The following is a 20,000-nucleotide window of genomic DNA, read 5'->3' on the forward strand; positions in this document are numbered from 1 at the left end:
CAAACCCCTCCTGGGGGTGAGGGTGAGGGGGAGGGTTTGGGGTTTGTGGGGTGGGGGAGGGTTTAGGGGAGAGGGTTTGGAGGGAGGTGTTCGGATGTGCCAGGGGGATAGGGTTTAGGGTTTAGGGTTTGGGGGAGAGTAGGGTTTAGGATTTAGGGTTTGGGAATTAGGGTTTAGGGTTTGGGGCGTGTGTGGCGTGCGCTTCTGCGGCTTTCCCGCGCCCGTGCTTGTGAGGGTTTAGGGTTTGCGGGAGGCTTTAAATGAACAACTAAACGCCTAGGGTTTAGGGTTTAGGAATTAGGGTTTAGGGTTTAGGGTTTAGGGTTTAGGGTTTGGGGTGTTTGCTGCAGCAACTACAAAGCTGTGCGGGGGGTTTGGGATTTGCAGCCAGTGAAGAACCGGCAGCGGAAGCGCAGCAAATATGGCTGCAAAATGAGTGCAGAGAAGCAGCAGCAGCAGCAGCAGCAGCAGCAGCAGCGGCACTTAGCAGCAGCAGCAGATGTTTGCTTCTTCAACCAGTTCAAAAGGTTTACTTGGAAAGACACAAACCACAAACCCTCGCCAGAACTCATCCTAAACCCTCAAGATCTTCCCAGAGATGCAAACCACTTCAACAAGTGGTTTAGACTCAAAATGCAAAGAAAAGGAGCTGCTGCCTAAACCCTAAACCCTAAATCAGTGGTTTAGACTCAGGATGCGCGGGAAGGGAGCTACTGCCTAAACCCTAAACCCTAAATCAGTGGTTTAGACTCGGGATGCGAGGAAAGGGACCTGCTGCCTAAACCCTAAACCACTTCAACAAGTGGTTTAGACTCAAAATGCAAAGAAAAGGAGCTGCTGCCTAAACCCTAAACCCTAAACCCTAAATCAGTGGTTTAGACTCAGGATGCGAGGAAAGGGACCTGCTGCCTAAACCCTAAACCCTAAACCCTCAGGCAGCTTAAACCCTAAGAGGACCAAACCCAAACAACCCTAAACCCCAGCAGCGCTAAACCCTAAACCCTAGCAGCCCCAAACCCTCGCCCGCAGCAGCTGGGGCTGCAGGAAAGGGTTTAGGGTTTAGGGTTTAGGGTTTAGAGGAGAGCAGCATGTCAACAAACGAACTAAGAGGAACAGCGCCGAAAGTTCCACAGCAGCAGCAGCAGCAGCAGCAGCAGCAGCAGCAGCAGCAGCTGCTGCTGCTGCTGCTGCAGCTGCTGCTGCTGCTGCTGCTAAGGGGAGCTCAGGCGTGAGCAAAAGATCCCTCAGGAACTTAATGCCGCTCTGGCTGGCGGCGAAATTGTTTGGCGCTTTGGCTAGCCATCTAGCTAGCTAGCTAGCTAGCTAGCTAGCTAGCTAGCTGGATAGCTAGCTAGCTAGCTAGCCTGGATGGCTAGCTAGCCAGCGAGATGGCTAGCTAGCTGGCGAGCCAGCTAGCCGGCGAGCTGGGGGGCCAGCTGGACGGCTAGCTAGCCAAGTGGCTAGCTGGCAAACCCCAAAGACAGCCTTGTAGAAAACTAGCTAGCTAGCTAGCTAGCTAGCTAGCTAGCGGCTAGCTAGCTAGCTAGGTAAATAGCTAGCTGCAAAGTCGACGAGCCCGCAGCTTCCCGCCATCGGCTATGTGAGCAGCTCCCTCGCTAGCTGGCTAGCTAGCTAGCCAGTTAGCTAGCTAGCCAGCCAGCTAGCCAGTTAGCTAGCTAGCCAGCTAGCTAGCCAGCTAGCTGGTTACCCAGCCCCAGAACTAGGCAGCTAGCTAGCCATGCTAGTCCGCGTCCAGCCAGCCAGCCACGCAGCCTTCTGGCTAGCTAGCTGCCCCCTCACGCAGCCACCAGCTAGCTAGCCACCTAGCTAGCCACCTAGCTAGCCAGCCAGCTAGCCAGCCAGATAGCCAGCCAGCTAGCCAGCTAGCTAGAGACCTAGCTAGCCGCCTGGCTACGTACCCGGGCGGCTAGCGAGCCACCAGCTAGCCACCAGCCAGCCAGCTAGCCAGCCAGCCAGCTAGCTAGCCAGCTAGCCAGCTAGCTAGCTAGCTAGCTAGCTGGCTAGCTAGCTAGCTAGCTAGCTGAGGGCAGCAGCTTGGGAGTCTGCGTTGGGGTCTTGAATGACCAGCAGCAAATACTCGCCGTCGGGGGCCACCAGAATTTCGTGTTTTTTGGACCTCACCCGCAAGAAGGTCACGTCGTTCTGCGCAAACCCTAAACCCTAAACCCTAAACCCTAAACCCTAAACCCTAAACCCTCGGCGCTCGGCGCTGAGCGCCAGGGCCGCGCGGGGCGCGCTGGCGGGCGCCCGCCCGCCCGCAGCGCCCCCCCAAACCCCAAACCCCAAACCCCAAACCCTAAACCCTAAACCCTAAACCCTAAACCCTACTTGGGGGTCTAAGTCTCGGACGAGGGAGCGGGCGCGGTCTGCGAGTTGTGCTGCTGCTGCAGCATAAGCAGCAGTTTGCTGCTGCCCCAAAGTGGAGCGAAGGATGCAGCCATCAGCAGCAAGAACAATAATGCCTTTAACCCCTTTTCGGGTTTTGATGCGGTTCAGGGTTTCCTCCACTTCCGCCTGAACCCAAACCCTAAACCCTAAACCCTAAACCCTAAACCCTAAACCCTAAACCCTGGGCTCTTGGGACCGGGCGCCGAAGCCCCCGCAGCAGCAGCAACGGACAAGCAGCAACAGCGGCAGCAGCAGCAGCAGCAACTTCGGCGCGCTGCGCGCCAAGGAGGGTTTAGGGTTTAGGGTTTGGGGTTAGGGTTTAGGGTTTAGGGTTTAGGGTTTACGGCGGACCATCTTCTTGGAAGCCTCGGCGAAGACGGGCGCAAAGCTCCTCAGGAAACAGCAGGGGGTCCAAGGGCCCCAGCTAAACCCTAGGGTTTAGGGTCTAGGGTTTTCAGGCCCTAGGGTTTAGGGTTTAGGGTTTAGGGTTTGGGGTTTGAGAGGGCCTCGAAGCGGGCGTGGACTGCCGGAAGGGCAGCAAATGAGTCAATTGAGGGCAGAAAGCGGCAGAAACAGCATGTGCGAGGGTTTAGGGTTTAGGGTTTAGGGTTTAGGGTTTAGCGTTGGCGAGCTGGCGAAGCCGTTGAAGTTGAATAGCTGTCTGTACACCCCAACGCCCGAATGCTTCTCAAGTTGAAGCTGCCAAAAGTTTCACTTTTTTGTTTAATTGAATTTAATTAAATTCAAATTAATTCAATAAAATGGGATTTCGGATTCAAAACAAAGAAAGGCACCTAAGGGGCCCCCTGCAGCAGCTGCTGCTGCTGCTGCTGCTGCTGCTGCTGCTGGGGGCCCCTGCAAGCAGCACTTGCTGCTGCTTTTCTTTAAGAACTTGTTTGTTGTTTTCTCTTTTTATTTTAATTTAATTATTCTTTTTTCAATTTAAGAAGTTGAAGGAAAAGACCAGGCCCCGACAGCAATGTAGCTGCTGCACGAGGCCCTCAAACCCTAAACCCTAAACCCTAAACCCTCAACCCTCAACCCCAAACCCTAAACCCTTCAATGTGTGCCGGCTAAACTCCTTTCAGCGCCACAGGCCTCCATCTGGGGGCCCCCAAGGGTCCCCACAGTTCTACACAGGCTCTCGCTGGAGCTGCTGGCGAGGGTTTAGGGTTTAGGGTTTAGGGTTTAGGGTTTAGGGTTTGCTTACAGCAGTGCTGCTGCTGCGCCTTTCCCCGATTGCCCCCTGGAGGCGCTGCTGCGGTGTATGTACAGCCCAGGTCTTTTCCCTGGAAGCCCCAGCACCCAAACCCCAAACCCTAAACCCTAAACCCTAAACCCTAAAAAAGGGTTTGAGGCCCCAGCCCGCACAGATGGGGGGAGCCATTTCTAAAATTGTCTTCCAGCCCCCCAGGTACCCTGGGGGCCCCCCGGGGGGCCCCCCGGGGGCCCCTGACCTTATTGCCTTGAAGACAAAAAGTGGGGAGACTATTCACGCAATTCACATCAAAAGGTGAGTCGAGGGTTTAGGGTTTAGGGTTTAGGGTTTAGGGTTTAGGGTTTGAGTCTTTTGGAGGGACCAGGGCTTGTTCTGGTTCCAGCCTTCAGAGGCCAGGGGTTAGGGTTTGGGGTTTAGGGTTTAGGGTTTAGGGTTTAGGGTTTGTCGGTCTCCCCCTGGGTCTCCTCCTTGCCGCAAACGGCTGCGCCTGCCCTCCCCACCTGCTGCTGCTGCTGCTGCTGCTGCTGCTGTTGCTGCTGCTGCTGCTGCTGCTGCTGCTGCTGCAGCGGAGGCTCGTTGACCCTTTTGTATTCCCACGGAAATGCTGAAGACATTTTAATGGCTTTTAGTTTTTTCAAAAGTGTTTCTTCGGCGCTCCAAGTTGACTTGCTGCTTTACGAATACGTCGGTGGGCCTCGAGGGTTTAGGGTTTAGGGTTTAGGGTTTAGGGTTTAGGGTTTGGGGTCGCTGGCTAGGGGCGAGGGCCCAGGGTTTAGGGTTTAGGGTTTAGGGTTTAGGGTTTCCTAAACGCAGTCTCGCCCCAGGGCCCTCCCCGACTTCCTCACATCCACGCGCCCACCCCCGCCGCCGCCGCTGCTGCTGCTGCTGCTGCTGCTGCTGCTGCTGCTGCTGCTGCTGCTGCTGCAGGGTCTGGCCCGAGCGTGCACCTGTGCGCGCGGGAGCGCGTGGGGGGTTTGATCCTGCAGTCAGCTCTGCTGTCTGTACACCGCGTGGCTTTGCGTCTGAGGTTTTCTTTGCCTTTTGATTTATTCAAAAATATAAATAAAATAAAAAAAGTCTTTTGTCCAGTCTTTTGCATTCACGGCACCAACGACGAGGTCGTCCCCCTTTACCACGGCATCGTGCGCCCAAACCCTAAACCCTAAACCCTAAACCCTAAACCCTAAACCCTCGGTTTCGCAGCGCCCGCAGACCTTGGCCAGCAGCAGCGCCGCTGAGGGTTTCGAGGGTTTAGGGTTTGGGCGGCTGCAAGGGAGGCCGCCTCAGGGCTTCGGGCTTGCTAGGGTTTGGGGTTTGCGAGGGTTTAGGGTTTGCGAGGGTTTAGGGTTTGCGAGGGTTTGGGGCGGGCTAGGGTTTGGAGTTCCCGGGGCCGAGGGCTCGCTAGGGTTTAGGGTTTGCTAGGCTTTCGGGTTTTGCAGGGTTTAGGGCATGTGCGGGGCTCGCGTTTGCTAGGGTTTAGGGCTCAGGGTTTGCTAGGGTTTAGGGTTTGCTAGGGTTTAGGGTTTGCTAGGGTTTAGGGCTCGCTAGGGTTTAGGGTTTGCTAGGGTTTGGCTGCTGCAGGAGCTGTACAAGAGGGCCCCCTTGACTGTCAGCCCCATGTGGGTGGAGGGCGCTGGGCATAACAATTTGGAAATAGTGGCAGGAGATTTATTTTTTGTGGCTTTGTCTCGCTTCCTGCGGCTGGTGCAGCAGCAGCAGCAGCAGCAGCAGCTGCAGCAGCAGCTGCAGCAGCAGCAGCAGCAGGAAGAGCAGCAGCAGCCAGTTGCGGCGGTTGTCGCGGCCGCCGAGGGCGCCTGAGGTGTATGTACACCCCGGCGACGCAGCCGCTGCTGCACCCGCGGAAATAAACAATGAGAAAATAAACAAATAAATAAATAAATAAATAAGTAAATAAATAATAAATAAGAAATAAGTTTGTTCTATTGAAGACAAACAGACGTTTAAAGAACTCCAAACCTTTTTAGGAACTTCTTTCCATTTAAGCCACGCATCCAGGTGTCTGTACACCTCAGCAGCGCGCAGCGCGGCGCAGCCCAGGAGCCAAAAGGCCCCGAAATTGACTCGAAATCGACTCGAAATTGACTCAAATAAAAGAATAAATGAAAAATAAATGAAAGTGGAGTTTCAATTAAAATAAATAAACGAATTGGCGACAAAAAGGAGGGAAATACAGCCCAGGGAGCTGTCGATACACCCCGTGGCCCGCGAGGGCTCACTGCAAAAAAACGAAAAAAGGAAAAAGTGCAGTTTTTCTTTACTTTCACCATCTCGCCATTTCTAATAAGTTTCAGCAACTCGAAATGAGTTTAAAAGACCAAAAAAGAATCAAAAAAGGAAATAAAATAAACAATTAATGGCTTTTCTGCATGCGCCTAATGGGTATAAACACGGCGCTACCCGGGAAAATAAACTCCCTACAAAACGCATAGATTCCGAAATAAATGTCCCATTCTGTTTGATTATATGCATATTTCAAATTGAATAAATGTTTTGTTTAAATTTAATTTTTTGTTTTGCGCAAAATGGGCTTTTTCCGAATTCAAAAGAGCCTGCAGCAATTCACGAGGTGTACGTACACCCCACGCCCGCGTGTACATACACCGCCGGATTTGCTTTATTTGTTTTTTCATTTCTTTCGAAAAATAGTCCTTTAAAAGATACAATTATAAAAGACTATTTTCCAGCAAAGAAGTTCCGAAACTAAGTCCTAAACCCTCAAGAAAAATTTGCAAAATTCCGCAAAAAATGTTTTTGGAAAAGTCCGAAACTTCTTGGCTAGCTTGGGCTCGGGTGTACGTACACCCCAGCCCCCTGCAAGCAGCAGCGGACGCCTCAAAGACCCCCAGCAGCAGCAGCAGCACGTTTGCCGCTGCTGCTGCAGCAGCACGTTTGCCGCTGCTGCTGCAGCAGCAGCAGCGCGTTTGCTGCTGGTGCAGCAGCAGCGCAGCAGCAGCGCGTTCGCTGCTCCTGCAGCAGCAGCAGGAGGTTTGCGGTTGCAGCTGCAGCAGCAAAGCAGCAAGTCTGCTGCTGCTGCTGCAGCAGCAGCAGCAGCAGCAGCAGCAGCAGCAAACTAGCGGCGCCGCAGGTGCTTCGTGGCTCGCTCTTCGCCGGGCTTCATGACCCTCCAGACTTGGGGCCTCAAAAAGTGTTTTGCATCTCGAACCCCAAGAGGGTACTTGGGGGGCCCCCCGGGGGGCCCCCCGGGGGGCCCCCCGGGGGCCCCCCGGGGCCCCCGGGGGCCCCTGGGGGGCCCCAGCAGCCGCAGCGCCCGCGCAGCCCGCAGGAGGCCCCCCACCCGGCTCAGGGCCAGGGCCAGGGGGGCCACCTGGCAAAGTCCCAACAGAACTTCTTCTTTTTTGAATTTATTTTCGCAAATAAAAGATCCATTTAAACCATTTGAGAGGCCCCTCGAGTTCACAGGGTACAGCAGCGGCAAAGACACGCGGGCCCGCAGCAGCTGCACAAGCACATCTGCCTTTCCAATCATGCGCACCAAGTTGGGGGCCCCCGGGGGGGCCCCCCGGGGGGGGCCCCTGCGGGGCCCCAGGCGCACCCAGGACCCTCGGGGGCCCCTCAGGGGAGCCCAGGGGGGCCCCTGGAAAGGCGGGGGAAGGCCCGGGGGGCCCCCGGGGGGCCCCCTGGGGGGCCCCCTGGGGGGCCCCCTGGGGCAGGGGCCCCTGGGGGGCCCTCCGGGGCATTGGATGGAACTGCTGGGGGCCCCCGGGGTGAAGAACTTTGCAAAGTATGAAGTTTAATGTTTTAAAAATAAATAAAAATATAAAATCAATACTTTTCAGGGTTTGGAATGCAGGGTTTAGGGTTTAGGGTTTAGGGTTTAGGGGCGGGGGCCCTCGAGCAGGGCCCCAGCTCTGGAGCAGCCGCGGGCTGGGTGGGGCTTATTCTTCTTTAGGGTTTAGGGTTTAGGGTTTAGGGTTTCAAATTTAGGGTTTAGACTTTTTAAACACTTTAAAAGGGTTTTTGTCTCAAGGACTTCATCGCCAAGTAATGCTGAGCGCCGCACGAAACCCTCGAGCCCTGAGCGAGGGTTTAGGGTTTAGGGTTTAGGGTTTAGGGTTTAGGGTTTGCTTTTGCTGCGCATCCTTTCTTACCTGCTCCTTCGCGCCCCTGGCCACCACGAAGGCCCCTAACCACTCCCGCTGCGTGCCTCCAACCCCGGGGTTTAGGGTTTAGGGTTTAGGGTTTAGGGTTTAGGGTTTAGGGTTTCCGATGGTTTGGCCCCTTATATTTCTTGCTGCGGGAGGCGCAGCCTTTGCTGCTCGGGGGGCCCTAAGGGCTGCGCTGCGGTACCGCCGGGGGGCCCCTGGGGGCCCCCTGGGGCCCCCTGGGGGCCCCCCGGGGGCCCCCGGGGGCCCCTCGGGGGGCCCCCTGGGGGGCCCCCCGGGGGGCCCCCAGTGGGTCAATGACTTATTAAAAAGAGCTGCAAATATTAAACAGCAAGTTGAGGCAATGACAAAAGATATGAAGGGTTTTGAGGCCCCCATGACTCGCTCAGAGGCGTACCAGATCTTGAGACTGGGGTAGGGTTTAGGGTTTAGGGTTTAGGGTTTAGGGTTTGGGGTTTAGGGTTTGCGGGGGTAGGCGCGGCCTGGGGGTTGGAATTGGAAGGACGGGCGGGGGAGTCGAGGTAGATTTGGGGTTTAGGGTTTGGGGTTTAGGGTTTGGGGTTTAGGGTTTGGGGTTTAGGGTTTGGGGTTTAGGGTTTGGGGCCTAGGGTTTGGGGTTTAGGGTTTTGTGGGGTGTATGTACACTTCAGGCCGACGGCCTCCAAGGAGAAGATTTTGCAAACTCACAAACAGCTGATGCTGCGGAACCACCCGGACAATGGAGGTGACCTTAGGGTTTAGGGTTTAGGGTTTAGGGTTTAGGGTTTGGGGTTTGCAGTGGGGAGTGGCGGTTGCAGTGAAGTGATTGTGTGGCTTGAGGGTTTAGAGTTCATAGGAAGCGTATGGGGCCTCTGGCTTTTGCTTTTGAGGGTTTAGGGTTTGCAGGGTTGAGGGTTTTCTAGGGTTTAGGGTTTGGGGCTTCTTGGGGTTTAGGGTTTAGGGTTTAGGGTTTGCGGCTGCTCAGGGTCTACCTACGTCGCAGCAAAAGTGAATGAGGCGAAGGAGAAACTGCTGCGGGGATGAAGACTTAGGGTTTAGGGTTTTAGGGTTTAGGGTTTAGGGTTTAGGGTTTGGGACGGTTTGCCCAGCAGGCAGGCGGTGCCGGCTAAGGGCCTCGGTGAATTAGGGTTTAGGGTTTGGGAGGATTTTATTGTTGAAAACATTTTGTTTTTTATTTATTCGCGCCCACTAGCCCGCAGCCATCTTTCTAGGGTTTAGGGTTTAGGGTTTAGGGTTTAGGGTTTGAAGGGATAAACATTTATAGTTTTTAGAGCAGAAGAGACAAATCGCCGAAGCTGTAGGCCGCCTTTCGGGTGCTATGGCTAGCCACAGCTAGCTACAGCTAGCTAGGGTTAGCTACAGCTAGCTACAGCTAGCTAGGGTTAGCTACAGCTATCTACAGCTAGCTACAGCTAGCTACAGCTAGCTACAGCTAGCTACAGCTATCTACAGCTAGCTACAGCTAGCTACAGCTAGCCACAGCTAGCTACAGCTAGCTACAGCTAGCCACAGCTAGCTACAGATAACCACAGCTAGCTGCCGTCAGCTGCGGCTAGCCACAGCTAGCTAGAGTTAGCTACCAGGGGTCCCCTAAAGAGGGGCCCCTGGGGGCCCCCAAATCTGGTACTAGGGGGCCCCTTAGGGCCTTTTAGAGGGGCCCCTGTGGGGCCCCTCAAAACTGAGATCTAGGGGGCCCCCAATAGCCCCTTTTGGGGGCCCCAGGGGCCCCCCATTGCTGCTATTAGGGGGCCCTTAATGGCCTTTTAGGGGGGCCCCTGGGGCCCCTCAAAACTGTGACTTAGGGGGCCCCCAAAGGCCTCTTTTAGGGGCCCCTGGGGCCCCCAAAGCTGCTACTGGGGGGCCCCCCGGGGGCCCCCGGGGGCCCCCGGGGGCTATTCGGGGGCTCTAGTGCCCTCTCAGGGGGGCCCCTTGGGCGTCTGCACTAAGCCTTAAGTGTCTGCTGCTGCTGCTGCTGCAGCTGCTGCTGCTGCTGCTGCAGCAGCTGCTGCTGCAGCTGGAGGAAACAGAGAAAATGAAAATGGAAAAAGATAGAGGAGGGGCGGGTCGGGGGGCCCCACTGAAGTGTATGTACACCTGAGATCCCTGTAAATATTTCGCAGCAAAGAAAAAGGAGGCTTCTCTATCTTCTAGCTTGCTGCTGCTGCTGCTGCTGCTGTTGCTGCTGCTGCGTAGGCATGCAGCCCCAGCAGCAGCAGCAGCAGCAGCAGCAGCAGCAGCCGGGGCCCCCTTTCTTGTAGTAAGATTCTTTTAGTTAATTTTTGTTGTATTTTTCTGGTTTTTAATTCTTTAGAAATTCCAAATGACTCAGCAGATCGAGGCCCCCAAGGGGGGTGAGTTGCTGCTGCTGCTGCTGCTGCTGCTGCTGCTGCTGCTGCTGCTGCAGCTAATGCTGCTGCAACGCGTTGTGTGTTTTTTCTCCCTGCTGTTCCGAAGCGAACTGATCTCCTCACATTCCCTTCCTGCTGCTGCTGCTGCTGTTCCTGCTGCTGCTGCTGCTGTTGCTGCTGCTGCTGCTGCTGTTGCTGCTGCTGCTGCAGCGCCGAAGGCCTCCCGACTTGCTGCTGCAGCACAGAGCCTCAAGAGCTTCGCCTGCAGGACTATTCGGGGCCCCAGCTTCCCCCACTCCGCGCTGTTTGGCGCTGCAGCAGGTGGGCCCCCCAGCAGCACAAACAGCAGCAGCAGCAGCAGCAGCAGCAGCAGCAGCAGCAGCAGCAGCAGCAGCAGCAGCAGCAAGCAGCAAACTAAGTCCGCCGCACAAACTGCAAACAGCAACTACCGCTCGCACCTGCGAGCAGCGGCAACCAACGAGGACCACTGACGACCTCCCCGCTGCTGCCGCTGCCGCTGCCGCTGCTGCTGCTGCTGCTGCTGCTGCTGCTGCTGCTGCTGCTGCTGCTGCAGGGGTGCTGAGTTACGGGGCGTTCTACGGCTACCGGCTCTGCCGCCTCTGCTGCAGCGACACAGAACAGCTTGCTGTTGCTTCTCGCTGGCGCTACTTCGAGAAGCAAAACCTTTTCTTTAAAGAACTTGATGAACAAATTGCTGCGGGGGCCCTCGGGGCCCTCATCAAGGACTACCAGCCCGCAGCAACTCGCCTGCCTTTCCAGCCCTTGTCAGTACCCACATTTCGCCGCTTCGGGGGCCCCTGGGGGCCCCGGGGGGCCCCCTGGGGGCCCCAGGGGGGCCCCCGAGGGGCCCCAGAGGCACGTGGGGGGGCCCCAGGGGGGCCCCGGAGGGCCCCAGAGGCACCTCTGGGGGCCCCTGGGGGCCCCGGAGGGCCCCCGGGGGGGCCCGGAGGCCCCCAGAGGCACCTCTGGGGGCCCCCGGGGGCCCCGGGGGGCCCCCAAGGGTCTTCGGGGGGCCCCTGGGGGGCCCCTGGGGGCTTCTGGGGGCCCCTGGGGGCCCCCGGGGGCCCCCGGGGGCCCCTGGGGGGTTTAGAGGGGCCCCAGAGGGCTCTTTAGGGCGCACTAGGTAGAGAGAGAGGGCCTGGGGGGCCCACAGGGGCCCTTCGGCGAGTTGCTGCTGCTGCTGCTGCTGTTGCTGCTGCTGCTGCTGCTGCTGCTGCGGCTGCGGCTGTTTTCGTTGGTGTTGGGTGTATTTGTCTTTGTATTTATTTATTTATTTGTATAAATAAATAATAAATAAATAAATACATAAATAAATAAATAATTTATTTATAATTTAAATAAATAATTTATTTATGATTTATTATTCTAAACATTTTGGTTAACAATTTATTTACTTATTTCTCTGGCTTCCTTTCTGCTGCTGGCTCCTTTGCAGGGAAGACAAATACAGAATCTGAGCCCTCCAAACCCTAAACCCTAAACCCTAAACCCTAAGCTCTCGAAGGATCCCTCGAAAGACCCGCCGCCGCAGCAGCAGCAACAGCAGCAGCGGTTGCTGCTGCACCCGCCGCAGCAGAAGCCGCAGCTGCAGCAGCCGCAGCAGCAGCACCAGCGGCGGTCGCAGCAGCAAGAGCAGCAGCAGCAGCAGCAGCAGCAGCAGCAGCAGCAGCAGCAGCAGCAGCAGCAGCAGCAGCAGCAGCATGGCCGCCGCGAGGTGGATCTCGAGTGGCAGCAACTTCATTTGTCTTTTAAAAAACTTTTGGAAGCAAAAAGCATTTAAAATAGTACCCATTAACTCCCAAACTCTTCAATCTTTTCCTGCAAGGGGGGCCCCTTGGGGGCCCCTTGGGGGCCCCCTTGGGGGCCCCCTAGAGGGGCCCCTTGAGGGCCCCGTGGGGCCCCCTTAAGGTGCCCCTAGGGGTCTTCTGGGGGGCCCCTTGGGGGCCCCCATGAGGGGCCCCTTAAGGGGGCCCCCAAGGGGCCCCCCAGGGGGCCCCGTGGGGCTTTCTGGGGCCCCATGGGGGGCCCCCTAAAACCACGAAGACCCTTTTAAAGGGGCCCCTCGGGGGCCCCCCTGGGGGCCCCCCAACGGGGGCCCCCTTGGGGGGCTACTTAGGGGGCCCCTCGGGGGCCCCCTTGGGGGGCACCCCTTGGGGGGCCCCCCTTGGGGGGCCCCCCTTGGGGGGCCCCTTGGGGGCCCCTCAGAGCCCGAGAGGCCGCAAAATGCTTCTTTTGGAGTTTCTTAATTTAGTTTGAGTTTTCATTTATTTGGCATTTGCTTTATAGAAGAAAGAATTTAAAAACGACAAGGGTGCAGCAGCAGCAGCAGCAGCAGCAGCAGCTGCTGCAGCAGCAGCGTTGTAGCAGCAGCAGCAGCGCTGCAGCAGCTGCTCAGGAAGCATTTGGTCAAGATGAGGGCCCCAGCAGCAGCTGCTGCAGCTGCTGCAGCAGCTGCTGCAGCTGCTGCAGCAGCTGCTGCAGCTGCTGCTGCAGGGCAGCAGCGGTGCGCAGCTGCAGCAGCAGCTCTAGAAGCAAACTAAGCAGCAAAAAATTCTTTTAGTTCCCTTTTTGTCTTTATTTGTTTTAGGGAAAAAGAAAAGAAACTCTTCAAAAAGAAAGACGGAAAGCTAGCCATGGGGGCCTAGCGGTGGCTAGCTAGCGGTGGCTAGCTAGCTGCAGCTAGCTAGCTGCAGCCAGCTAGCTGTAGCTAGCTAGCTGTAGCGAGCTAGCTGTGGCTAGCGGGCTGTAGCTAGCTGTGGCTAGCTCGCCTTGGCTAGCTAGCTGTAGCTAGGTAGCCGTAACGAGCTGGCTGTAGCTAGCTAGCTGTGGCGAGCTAGCTGTGGCTAGCTAGCTGTGGCTAGCTAGCCAAAAGTAGTGAGAATGGCCGTAACTAGCTAGCTGCTGCTGCGAGCCGTAGCTAGCTCGCTGTAACTAGCTAGCCGTGGCTAGCTGCCCGTAGCTGCGGCCAGCTGCGGCTGTCTGCAGCTAGCAGCAGCAGCAACGAGCTGAGCTGCAGCAGCTAGCTGCAGCAGCTAGCTACAGTTAGCAGCAGCAGCTGCAGCTAGCTGCTGCAGCTAGCTGCTGCAGCTAGCTGTTGTGGCAAGAGCTCGAAGGGTCTTAAGGCTGCTGCCAGCTGATGTTTGTTTTTAAAAATATATTTAAAATTAAAAATAAAACTACAAATTTAATTATAATTTCAATAATAATTTTATTTACAATTATATAATTATATTTCTGCCCAAATCCGCGCTTTTTTGCTGCGCCGAAGCTGCTCAGTTGCTGCTGCAGCGCAGCAGCAGCAGCAGCAGCAGCGCAGCAGTGGCGGCCGCTGAAGGCCAGATGGCGGGGCCCCTAAAGCAGCATCAGCAGCAGCAACAGCAGCAGCAGCAGCAAGAGCAGCAACAACAGCAGCAGCAGCAAGGGCAGCAGCTGCCGCAGCATCAACCGCAGCAACAGCAGCAGCAACAGCTGCACCAGCAGGAGCAGCAGCAGCAACAGCCCCACTGAAGAGCACTTGAGTTTTCTTTTCAATTTTTAATTAATTTTGCTGCTGCTGATTCGACAAAGGGGGCTGCTGCTGCTGCTGCTGCTGCTGCTGCTGCTGCTGCTGTCTTGGGCCCCACCCAGAACAACCAACCACCACCGCAGCAACACCCTGATGCTGCGCTGCAGCAGCAGCCCCGCTGCAGCAGCAGCAGCAGCAGCTGCTGCTGCTGCTAGAGTTTGTTTAATAAATTTGTGTCTGACTAAATTGTCTACTCTTATGCTGCAGCTGTCTTGTGCGGCCCGTGAAGAGCGCCGCTGCTGCTGCTGTTGCTGCAGCAGCAACGGCCAGCAGCAGCAGCAGCAGCAGCAGCCGCAGCAGCAGCTACGCGGTGCTTTCCGGAGCTCTCTCTTGTCTTGAGCCCCCACAAATTATTTATAAATAAAGGGCTTTAGAGGGGCACTCAGCAGCAGCAGCAGCAGCAGCAGCCGCTGCTTGCGTGGGGGCATTGCTGCATGGTGGGCTGCGGCAGCAGCAGCAGCAGCAGCAACGGCAGCACAAAGGCAGCACCAGCTGCTGCTGCAGTAGGTACCACCTCGTTGCAGCTGCTGCAGCTGCAGCACCACGGAGGCCCCCCCCTGGGTTTAGGGTTTAGGGTTTAGGGTTTAGGGTTTGGCGGCTATGGCTTCTTCTCTGCGTTCCCCGACCCACCCTCGCGCGCCTCTCTCCTATTTTCAGCACCAGCAGCAGCAGCAGCCGCTGCAGCAGCAGCAGCAGCAGCAGCAGCAGCAGCACTTGTCTCTATCATCTTTCAAGCTCCAAACAGGGGCCCCGGGGGCCCCCAGTACCCTGGGGGCCCCCAGTACCCTGGGGCTCCCCAGTACCCTGGGGGCCCCCAGTACCTTGGGGGCCCCCAGTACCCTGGGGGCCCCCAGTACCCTAGGGGCCCCCAGTACCCTGGGGGCCCCCAGTACCCTGGGGGCCCCCGGGGCCCTGGGGGCCCCCAGTACCCTTGGGGGCCCCTCGAAAGTGGGTACACTGGGGGAGAAGCTGCAGATGTCTGTCTTGGGGGCCCCCAGGGGCCCCCGCGAGGCTTCCCACAGTACCCTATATGGGGCCCTTGAGGGTGGTGCAGCAGCAGCAGCAGCAGCAGCAGCAGCAGCAGTGCCTGCAGCAGCTTCTGCGCTCAACAACTGCAGCAGCAGCAGCAGCAGCAACAGCAACTACCGGTTCGCCTCGCACCCCAGCTCGTTTGCGTCCCCCCTGATTGGAACTGCAGCAGCAACTGCTGCAGCAGCAACAGCAGCAGCAGCAGCAGCAGAAGCAGCAAATGCTGCTTCCAGGACCCCATGGTCTCACACGGGCGCGCTGCTGAGCAGCACTCAGCAGCAACTGCAGCAGCTGCAGCAGCAGCAGCAGCAGCTTGAGCAGCAGCAGCAGCAGCTCCTCGCGGACTTCGACGACTCCTTCTCCAACCACTCGCAGCAGCAGCAGCAGCAGCTAGGAGCAGCAGCAGCAGCAGCAGCAGCAGCAGACTTGGGGGACCTGCAGAGCCACAGCGGGCGGCGCCGCCGCCACCGCCGCAGCAGCAGAGCTTCGCCCGCCACGGCCTTTGAGCAGGAGCAGCAGCAGCTGCACGAGCAGCAGCAGCAGCAGCAGCAGCAGCAGCAGCAGCAGCAGCAGCAGTATCTGCATGCGCTGGGGGCTTCGGGGGGCCCCACAGGGCTGCGCCGCATGCAGGGGGAGCTGCCGCTGCAGCTGAGGGGCCCCCTGGGCTCGGGGGGCCCCCCGGGGGCCCCCAGCCAGGCTGAGGGCCCCGAGGGTTTGCTGCTGCAGCTCAGCAGCAAACAGGGTACTGCAGCAGAAAGGGGCTGGTCGCTGCAGCGCTCGAGGGGCCCCCGGGGGCCCCCCGGGGCTGAGCGGCTGCGCAGCAGCAGCGCCATTGGCATTCGAGAACCTGCTGCTGCTGCTGCTGCTGCAGCAGGACTTGGGGCCCCGCTGCTGCAGCAGCGGCTGCAGCTGAGGGGCGCAGGGACCGCTGCTGCTGCTGCAGCAGACGACTACGCCCCGGCGCTGCAGCAGCAAACCACCAGCAGCAGCAGCAGCAGCAGCAGCAGCAGCGCGCTCCGGCAAGCTTCAGCAGGCCCGAGGGAAAACAGCGTTTGTGTCTGCAGTGTACGTACAACCCCGCGCTGCAGCAGCAGCAGAACAGCCCCTCAAGCAGCAGCAGCAGCAGCAGCAGCAGCAGCAGCAGCAGCAGCAGCAGCAGCAAATGTGCGTGTGTGCTCAGGCTGCGCCGTTTATGGCCCGGCAGCGGGCGCAGTACGAGCAGCTGCTGAAGCGGCTGGAAGCAGAGCGGCAGCAGCAGCAGCAGCAGCGGCAGAAGCAGCACGCGCGGGAGCTGCAGCAGCACCAGGAGAAGCTGCAGCTGCAGCAGCAGCAGCACGAGCTGCAGCAGCAGCAGCAGGAGCTGCAGCAGAAGCAGCAGGAGCTGCTGCTGGTGGAGCGGAAGTTCAGCGAGCAGCGGGAGAGCATCGAGCGGCGGCTGGCGGCGGAGCAGCAGGAACTGCAGCAGCAGCAGCTGCTGCTGCAGCAGCAGCAGCAAGACTTCGCCCACAAAAAAGAAAACTGGTGCGCAGCAGCAGAACTCAACCGCAAAGAAGCTCATAAAGCCCAGGAGGTTCTTCGAAAAGAACAAAAAGAAAATGAACAAAAAAGAAGACAACTGGATGAGAAGCAGCTGCAGCTCATCCAGAAGCAGGAGGCCCTGGACGTGAGCTGCTGCTGCTGCTGCTGCTGCTGCTGCTGCTGCTGCTGCTGAGGCTGCTGCTGCGGGTGGTGCTGCGGCTGCTGCTGCTGCTGCTGCTGCTGAGGCTGCTGCTGCGGGTGGTGCTGCGGCTGTTGCTGTGGGCGGTGCTGCGGCTGCTGCTGTGGGTGGTGCTGCGGCTGCTGCTGCGGCTGCTGCTGTGGCTGGTGTTGTGGCTGGTGCTGCTGTGGCTGCTGCTGCTGCTGCTGTGGCTGCTGCAGCTGCTGCTGTGGCTGCTGCTGCTGCGGCTGCTGCTGCGGGTGCCGCTAGAGATCGGCTGGATGGGCTTGCTGCTGAGGGCGTCATGGGGGCTGCTGCTGCAGGCGCTCCTGCCGCACTGTTCGCTGCTGCTGCTGCTGCTGCTGCTGCTGCTGCTGCTGCTGCTGCAGTGTGGTGTTCACTTTGGGTGTATGTACACCTCAGGCTGACCGCTACCAGCTAAATGAAGAAAAGCTGCAGCTGCAGGAGCAGCAGTTTTCTTTGGACGCAACAATGCAGCAGCTGCGCACAGAGACGCAGGAGCTGGAGCAGCAGCAGCAGCAGCTGCAGCAGCAGCAGCAGCTGCTGCAGCAGCGGGAGCAGCAGCTGATGCAGCGAGAGCTCGAACTGCAGCAGCAAGAAGCAGAGACAAACAACCTCCGGGCGCAGCTGCAGCAGCAAGAGGCGAGGCTCCAGGCGAGGGAAGACAGCCTACGGCGGCAGCAGCAGCAGCAGCAGCAGCAAGAAGCAGAGCTGCAGCAGCAGCAGCAGCAGCTTCAGCAGCGAGAGGCCGAGCTGCAGCAGCAGCAAGATCAGTTCCAAAGGCAACAGGAAATACAACAGCAAGAACTGCAGCAGCAGTATGCGAATCTGGAGCACGAGCAGCAGATGCTACAGCAGGAGCAGCAGCTCCTGCAGCAGCAACAGCAGCAGCTGCAGCATGAACAGCAGCAGCTGCAGCAGCAGCAGCAGCAGCTGCAGCAGCAGCAGGAAAGTGTCAAGACGAAACAGCAGGAGCTGACGAGGGCTTTGGAGGAGGCTGCAGCAAGACAGGTGCCACCGATTGTCCCGCTGCTGCTGCTGCTGCTGCTGCTGCTGCTGCTGCTGGCGCTGACTGTGTTGCAGCAAACTCTGCATAGCAGATTTTGTTCGTTTGCAACTAGCTTGCTGCTGCTGTGTCTGCTGCTGCTGCTGCGCTGCAGAGAGAGGCGGAAGCAGCGAAGAGAGAGTGCAGCGCTGAGCAGCAGCAGCTGCAGCAGCAGCGGGAGGAGCTGCAGCAGCGCGAACGTGAGGTGGAGGCGAAGGAGCAGCAGCTGCAGCAGCAGCAGGAGGAGGTGGAGCGGCAGCAGCAGCAGCTGGTGCTGCAGCAGCAGCAGGCGCAGCAGCAGCTGGAGGAGGAGCTGGGGGAGCGGCGGGAAGCGCTGGAGAAGGCGTTTGCAGAGCGGCAGCAGCAGCTGGAGGAGGAGCAGCAGCAGCAGCTGCTGCAGCAGCAGCAGCAGCTGTTCGCGGAGCTGCAGGAGGAGCGGCAGGCGCTGCAGCAGCAGCTGGACAGCCAGCTGCAGCGGCTGCAGGAGCAGCAGGAGGCTGCAGGGCGGGAGCGGCAGGAGCTGCAGCAGCAGCGGGTGCAGCAGGCGCTGAAGCAGCAGGAGCTGCAGCAGCAGCAGCAGCAGCTGCAGCAGGCGGCGGAGCGGCTGCAGCAAGAGGAGCGGGAGCTGGCAGCAGCGCAGCAGCAGCTGGCGGCGCAGCGGGAGGAGCTGGAGCAGCTGGAGCAGCAGGCGCAGCAGGAACTGCAGCAGGGGCAGCAGCAGCAGCAAGAAGCCCTGGAGGCGCTGCAGCAGCTGCAGCAAACCCAAGAAGACATCAGCAGCCAGCAGCTGCAGCTGCAGATGGCGCAGCAATCTCTTCTTGCAGACAGAGAAGCTTTTACCCACGAAGCACTTCGTGCTGCTGCTGGCCGCAGGGCCCGCGAGCAGCAGCTGCAGCAGCGGGAAGAGCTGCTGCAGCGGCAGCAGCAGCAGCTGCGCGCGGAGAAAGCTGCTGTTGAGACGCTGCAGCGCATCACGCAGCTCAGGGCCGGAGAAGCAGCAGCAAAAATGAAGCGTTTGCCGCTTTCCGCCGACATTGCTGCTGCTGCTGCTGCTCCCGCTGCTGCTGCTGCTGCTGCTGCTGCTGCTGCTGCCCCGCCGCTGCAGCAAGGCGCAGCAGCAGCGGCGGACACCAGCAGCAAGGCCGCCAAGGGCCCGCACGGCAACCCGCCGAGAGGCAGCAGCAGCAGCAGCAGCGGCAGCAGCAGCACCCGCAGCGGATCCGTCGGCGGCAGCAGCAGCAGACGCGGCAGCAGCGCCGAGGCCCGCGCACGACGAATTGCTGCTGCTGCTGCTGCTGCTGCTGCTGGCACCGCAGCAAACCCCGCAGCAGGAACTGCCCCCGTCTCCGGTACGTCTCAAGGCCTGCCGCTGCTGCAGCTGCTGCAGCTGCAGCTGCAGCAGCAGCAACATCGCTCAACAGCAGCAGAAACAGACCGCACTGTGCTTTTAAGACAAATAGGCATACTGCTGCTGCTGCTGCTGCTGCTGCTGCTGCTAGTGCGGATGATTTTGCCGGCTGCCCATTGTGCATGCTTGCAGCTTCTTCTGCTGCGCAGCAACGAAGGGCAGCAGCAGCAGCAGCAGCAGCAGCAGCAGGAGATGCAGCAGGAGCAGCAGGAGATCATGCTTCGCTTCCTGCAAATGACAGCAGCAGCTCAGGGGCGAGAGGCCGTGGGCTGCGTTCTGCTGCAGGAGTTGTAGCAGCCCGGCCAGCCCCGAATAGCAGCAGCAGCAGCAGCAGCAGCAGCAGCAGCAGCAGCAGCAGCAGCAGCAGCAAAGCGCCCTTCGTGCACCACTCGCCCTTCCTAGACGAATGGCCTTTGCAAGACCTCGACGCAGCAACAGGCGCTTTGCGCGAGGCGGCTTCCGGAGCAGCAGCAACAGCAGCAGCAGCAGCAGCAGCAACAACAGCAGCAACAACAGCAGCAGCAACAGCAGCTGGGTCCCCCATATCCGGCGGCCTCAGCCCGGCAGACACTTCACCCCCTTCGAGTGCAGCAGCAGCAAACGGTATGACTTCTAGTTTTGTTGCTGCTGCTGCTGCTGCTGCCGCTACTGCTACAGCAGCAACAGTAGCAACAGCAGCAGCAACCGCAGCAGCAGCAACAGCAGCAGCAGCAGCAACGGCCTGTCTCAGTTATTTTCACATGCCCTGTTTCTTGTAAAGCTGCCATTAATGCTGCCTCAATGAGTGTCCAGGCAGCAAATATGTGACCATCTCTGTTGCTGCTGCTGCTGTTGCTGCTGCTGCTGCTGCTGCTGCTGCAGGCGGGCCTGTACGGAATGCTGCTGCAGTTGGAGCCACAGGGAGAACCCTAGGGGCCCCTCAAAGCGCCCTCAGCCTGCCGCGGCCGTCAGCGTCTTTGCTGCAGCAGCAGCAGCAGCAGCAGCAGCAGCAGCTGTACAGGCCGCACTCGAGCTCCCTGTCCCTTGCAGAACGCCAAAGGCAGCAGCAGCAGCAGCAGCAGCAGCAGCAAGGCCTCAGCGGGGGGCTCCTAGGG

At 58.7% G+C, this 20,000-nt stretch overlaps 5 protein-coding genes across 5 annotated transcripts in view; 4 read left to right on the forward strand and 1 right to left on the reverse strand.

Annotated features, from left to right (window-relative positions):
- Positions 1-2,037: 2,037 nt before the first annotated feature.
- Positions 2,038-2,763, reverse strand: ENH_00067760 (dynein light chain roadblock-type 2, putative; the record flags this gene model as incomplete). The annotated part of the gene is made up of 3 exons (XM_013582405.1): positions 2,038-2,163; positions 2,350-2,535; positions 2,761-2,763. The coding sequence occupies 3 exons, from the start codon at positions 2,761-2,763 to the stop codon at positions 2,038-2,040; spliced, it is 315 nt and encodes a 104-aa protein (XP_013437859.1).
- A 1,019-nt stretch (positions 2,764-3,782) lies between these two features.
- ENH_00067770 (hypothetical protein, conserved) lies at positions 3,783-5,446 on the forward strand (the record flags this gene model as incomplete). The annotated part of the gene is made up of 4 exons (XM_013582406.1): positions 3,783-3,922; positions 4,195-4,316; positions 4,556-4,770; positions 5,210-5,446. 4 exons carry the CDS (start codon positions 3,783-3,785, stop codon positions 5,444-5,446), a joined length of 714 nt encoding a protein of 237 aa, XP_013437860.1.
- A 2,670-nt stretch (positions 5,447-8,116) lies between these two features.
- On the forward strand, positions 8,117-8,796 carry ENH_00067780 (DnaJ domain-containing protein, putative; the record flags this gene model as incomplete). The annotated part of the gene is made up of 3 exons (XM_013582407.1): positions 8,117-8,187; positions 8,424-8,497; positions 8,738-8,796. The coding sequence occupies 3 exons, from the start codon at positions 8,117-8,119 to the stop codon at positions 8,794-8,796; spliced, it is 204 nt and encodes a 67-aa protein (XP_013437861.1).
- Positions 8,797-10,093: 1,297 nt separating this feature from the next.
- On the forward strand, positions 10,094-13,649 carry ENH_00067790 (hypothetical protein, conserved; the record flags this gene model as incomplete). The annotated part of the gene is made up of 5 exons (XM_013582408.1): positions 10,094-10,124; positions 10,390-10,539; positions 10,696-10,910; positions 11,716-11,856; positions 13,431-13,649. 5 exons carry the CDS (start codon positions 10,094-10,096, stop codon positions 13,647-13,649), a joined length of 756 nt encoding a protein of 251 aa, XP_013437862.1.
- A 658-nt stretch (positions 13,650-14,307) lies between these two features.
- ENH_00067800 (hypothetical protein, conserved) overlaps positions 14,308-20,000 on the forward strand; it is a gene marked incomplete at both ends in the record, with an annotated part of 6,524 nt that continues 831 nt past the window's right edge. The window contains 6 exons of the mRNA XM_013582409.1: positions 14,308-15,801; positions 15,917-16,399; positions 16,856-17,464; positions 17,614-18,847; positions 19,039-19,509; positions 19,768-20,000. The exon at positions 19,768-20,000 is cut by the window's right edge and continues 831 nt beyond it. Coding sequence (XP_013437863.1) covers positions 14,308-15,801; positions 15,917-16,399; positions 16,856-17,464; positions 17,614-18,847; positions 19,039-19,509; positions 19,768-20,000 — 4,524 coding nt within the window. The remainder of the gene's footprint in view (positions 15,802-15,916; positions 16,400-16,855; positions 17,465-17,613; positions 18,848-19,038; positions 19,510-19,767) is intronic.

The sequence above is a fragment of the Eimeria necatrix genome, genomic scaffold (assembly GCF_000499385.1).
Source record: "Eimeria necatrix Houghton genomic scaffold, Enh_scaff633, whole genome shotgun sequence".
NCBI lineage: Eukaryota > Apicomplexa > Conoidasida > Eucoccidiorida > Eimeriidae > Eimeria > Eimeria necatrix.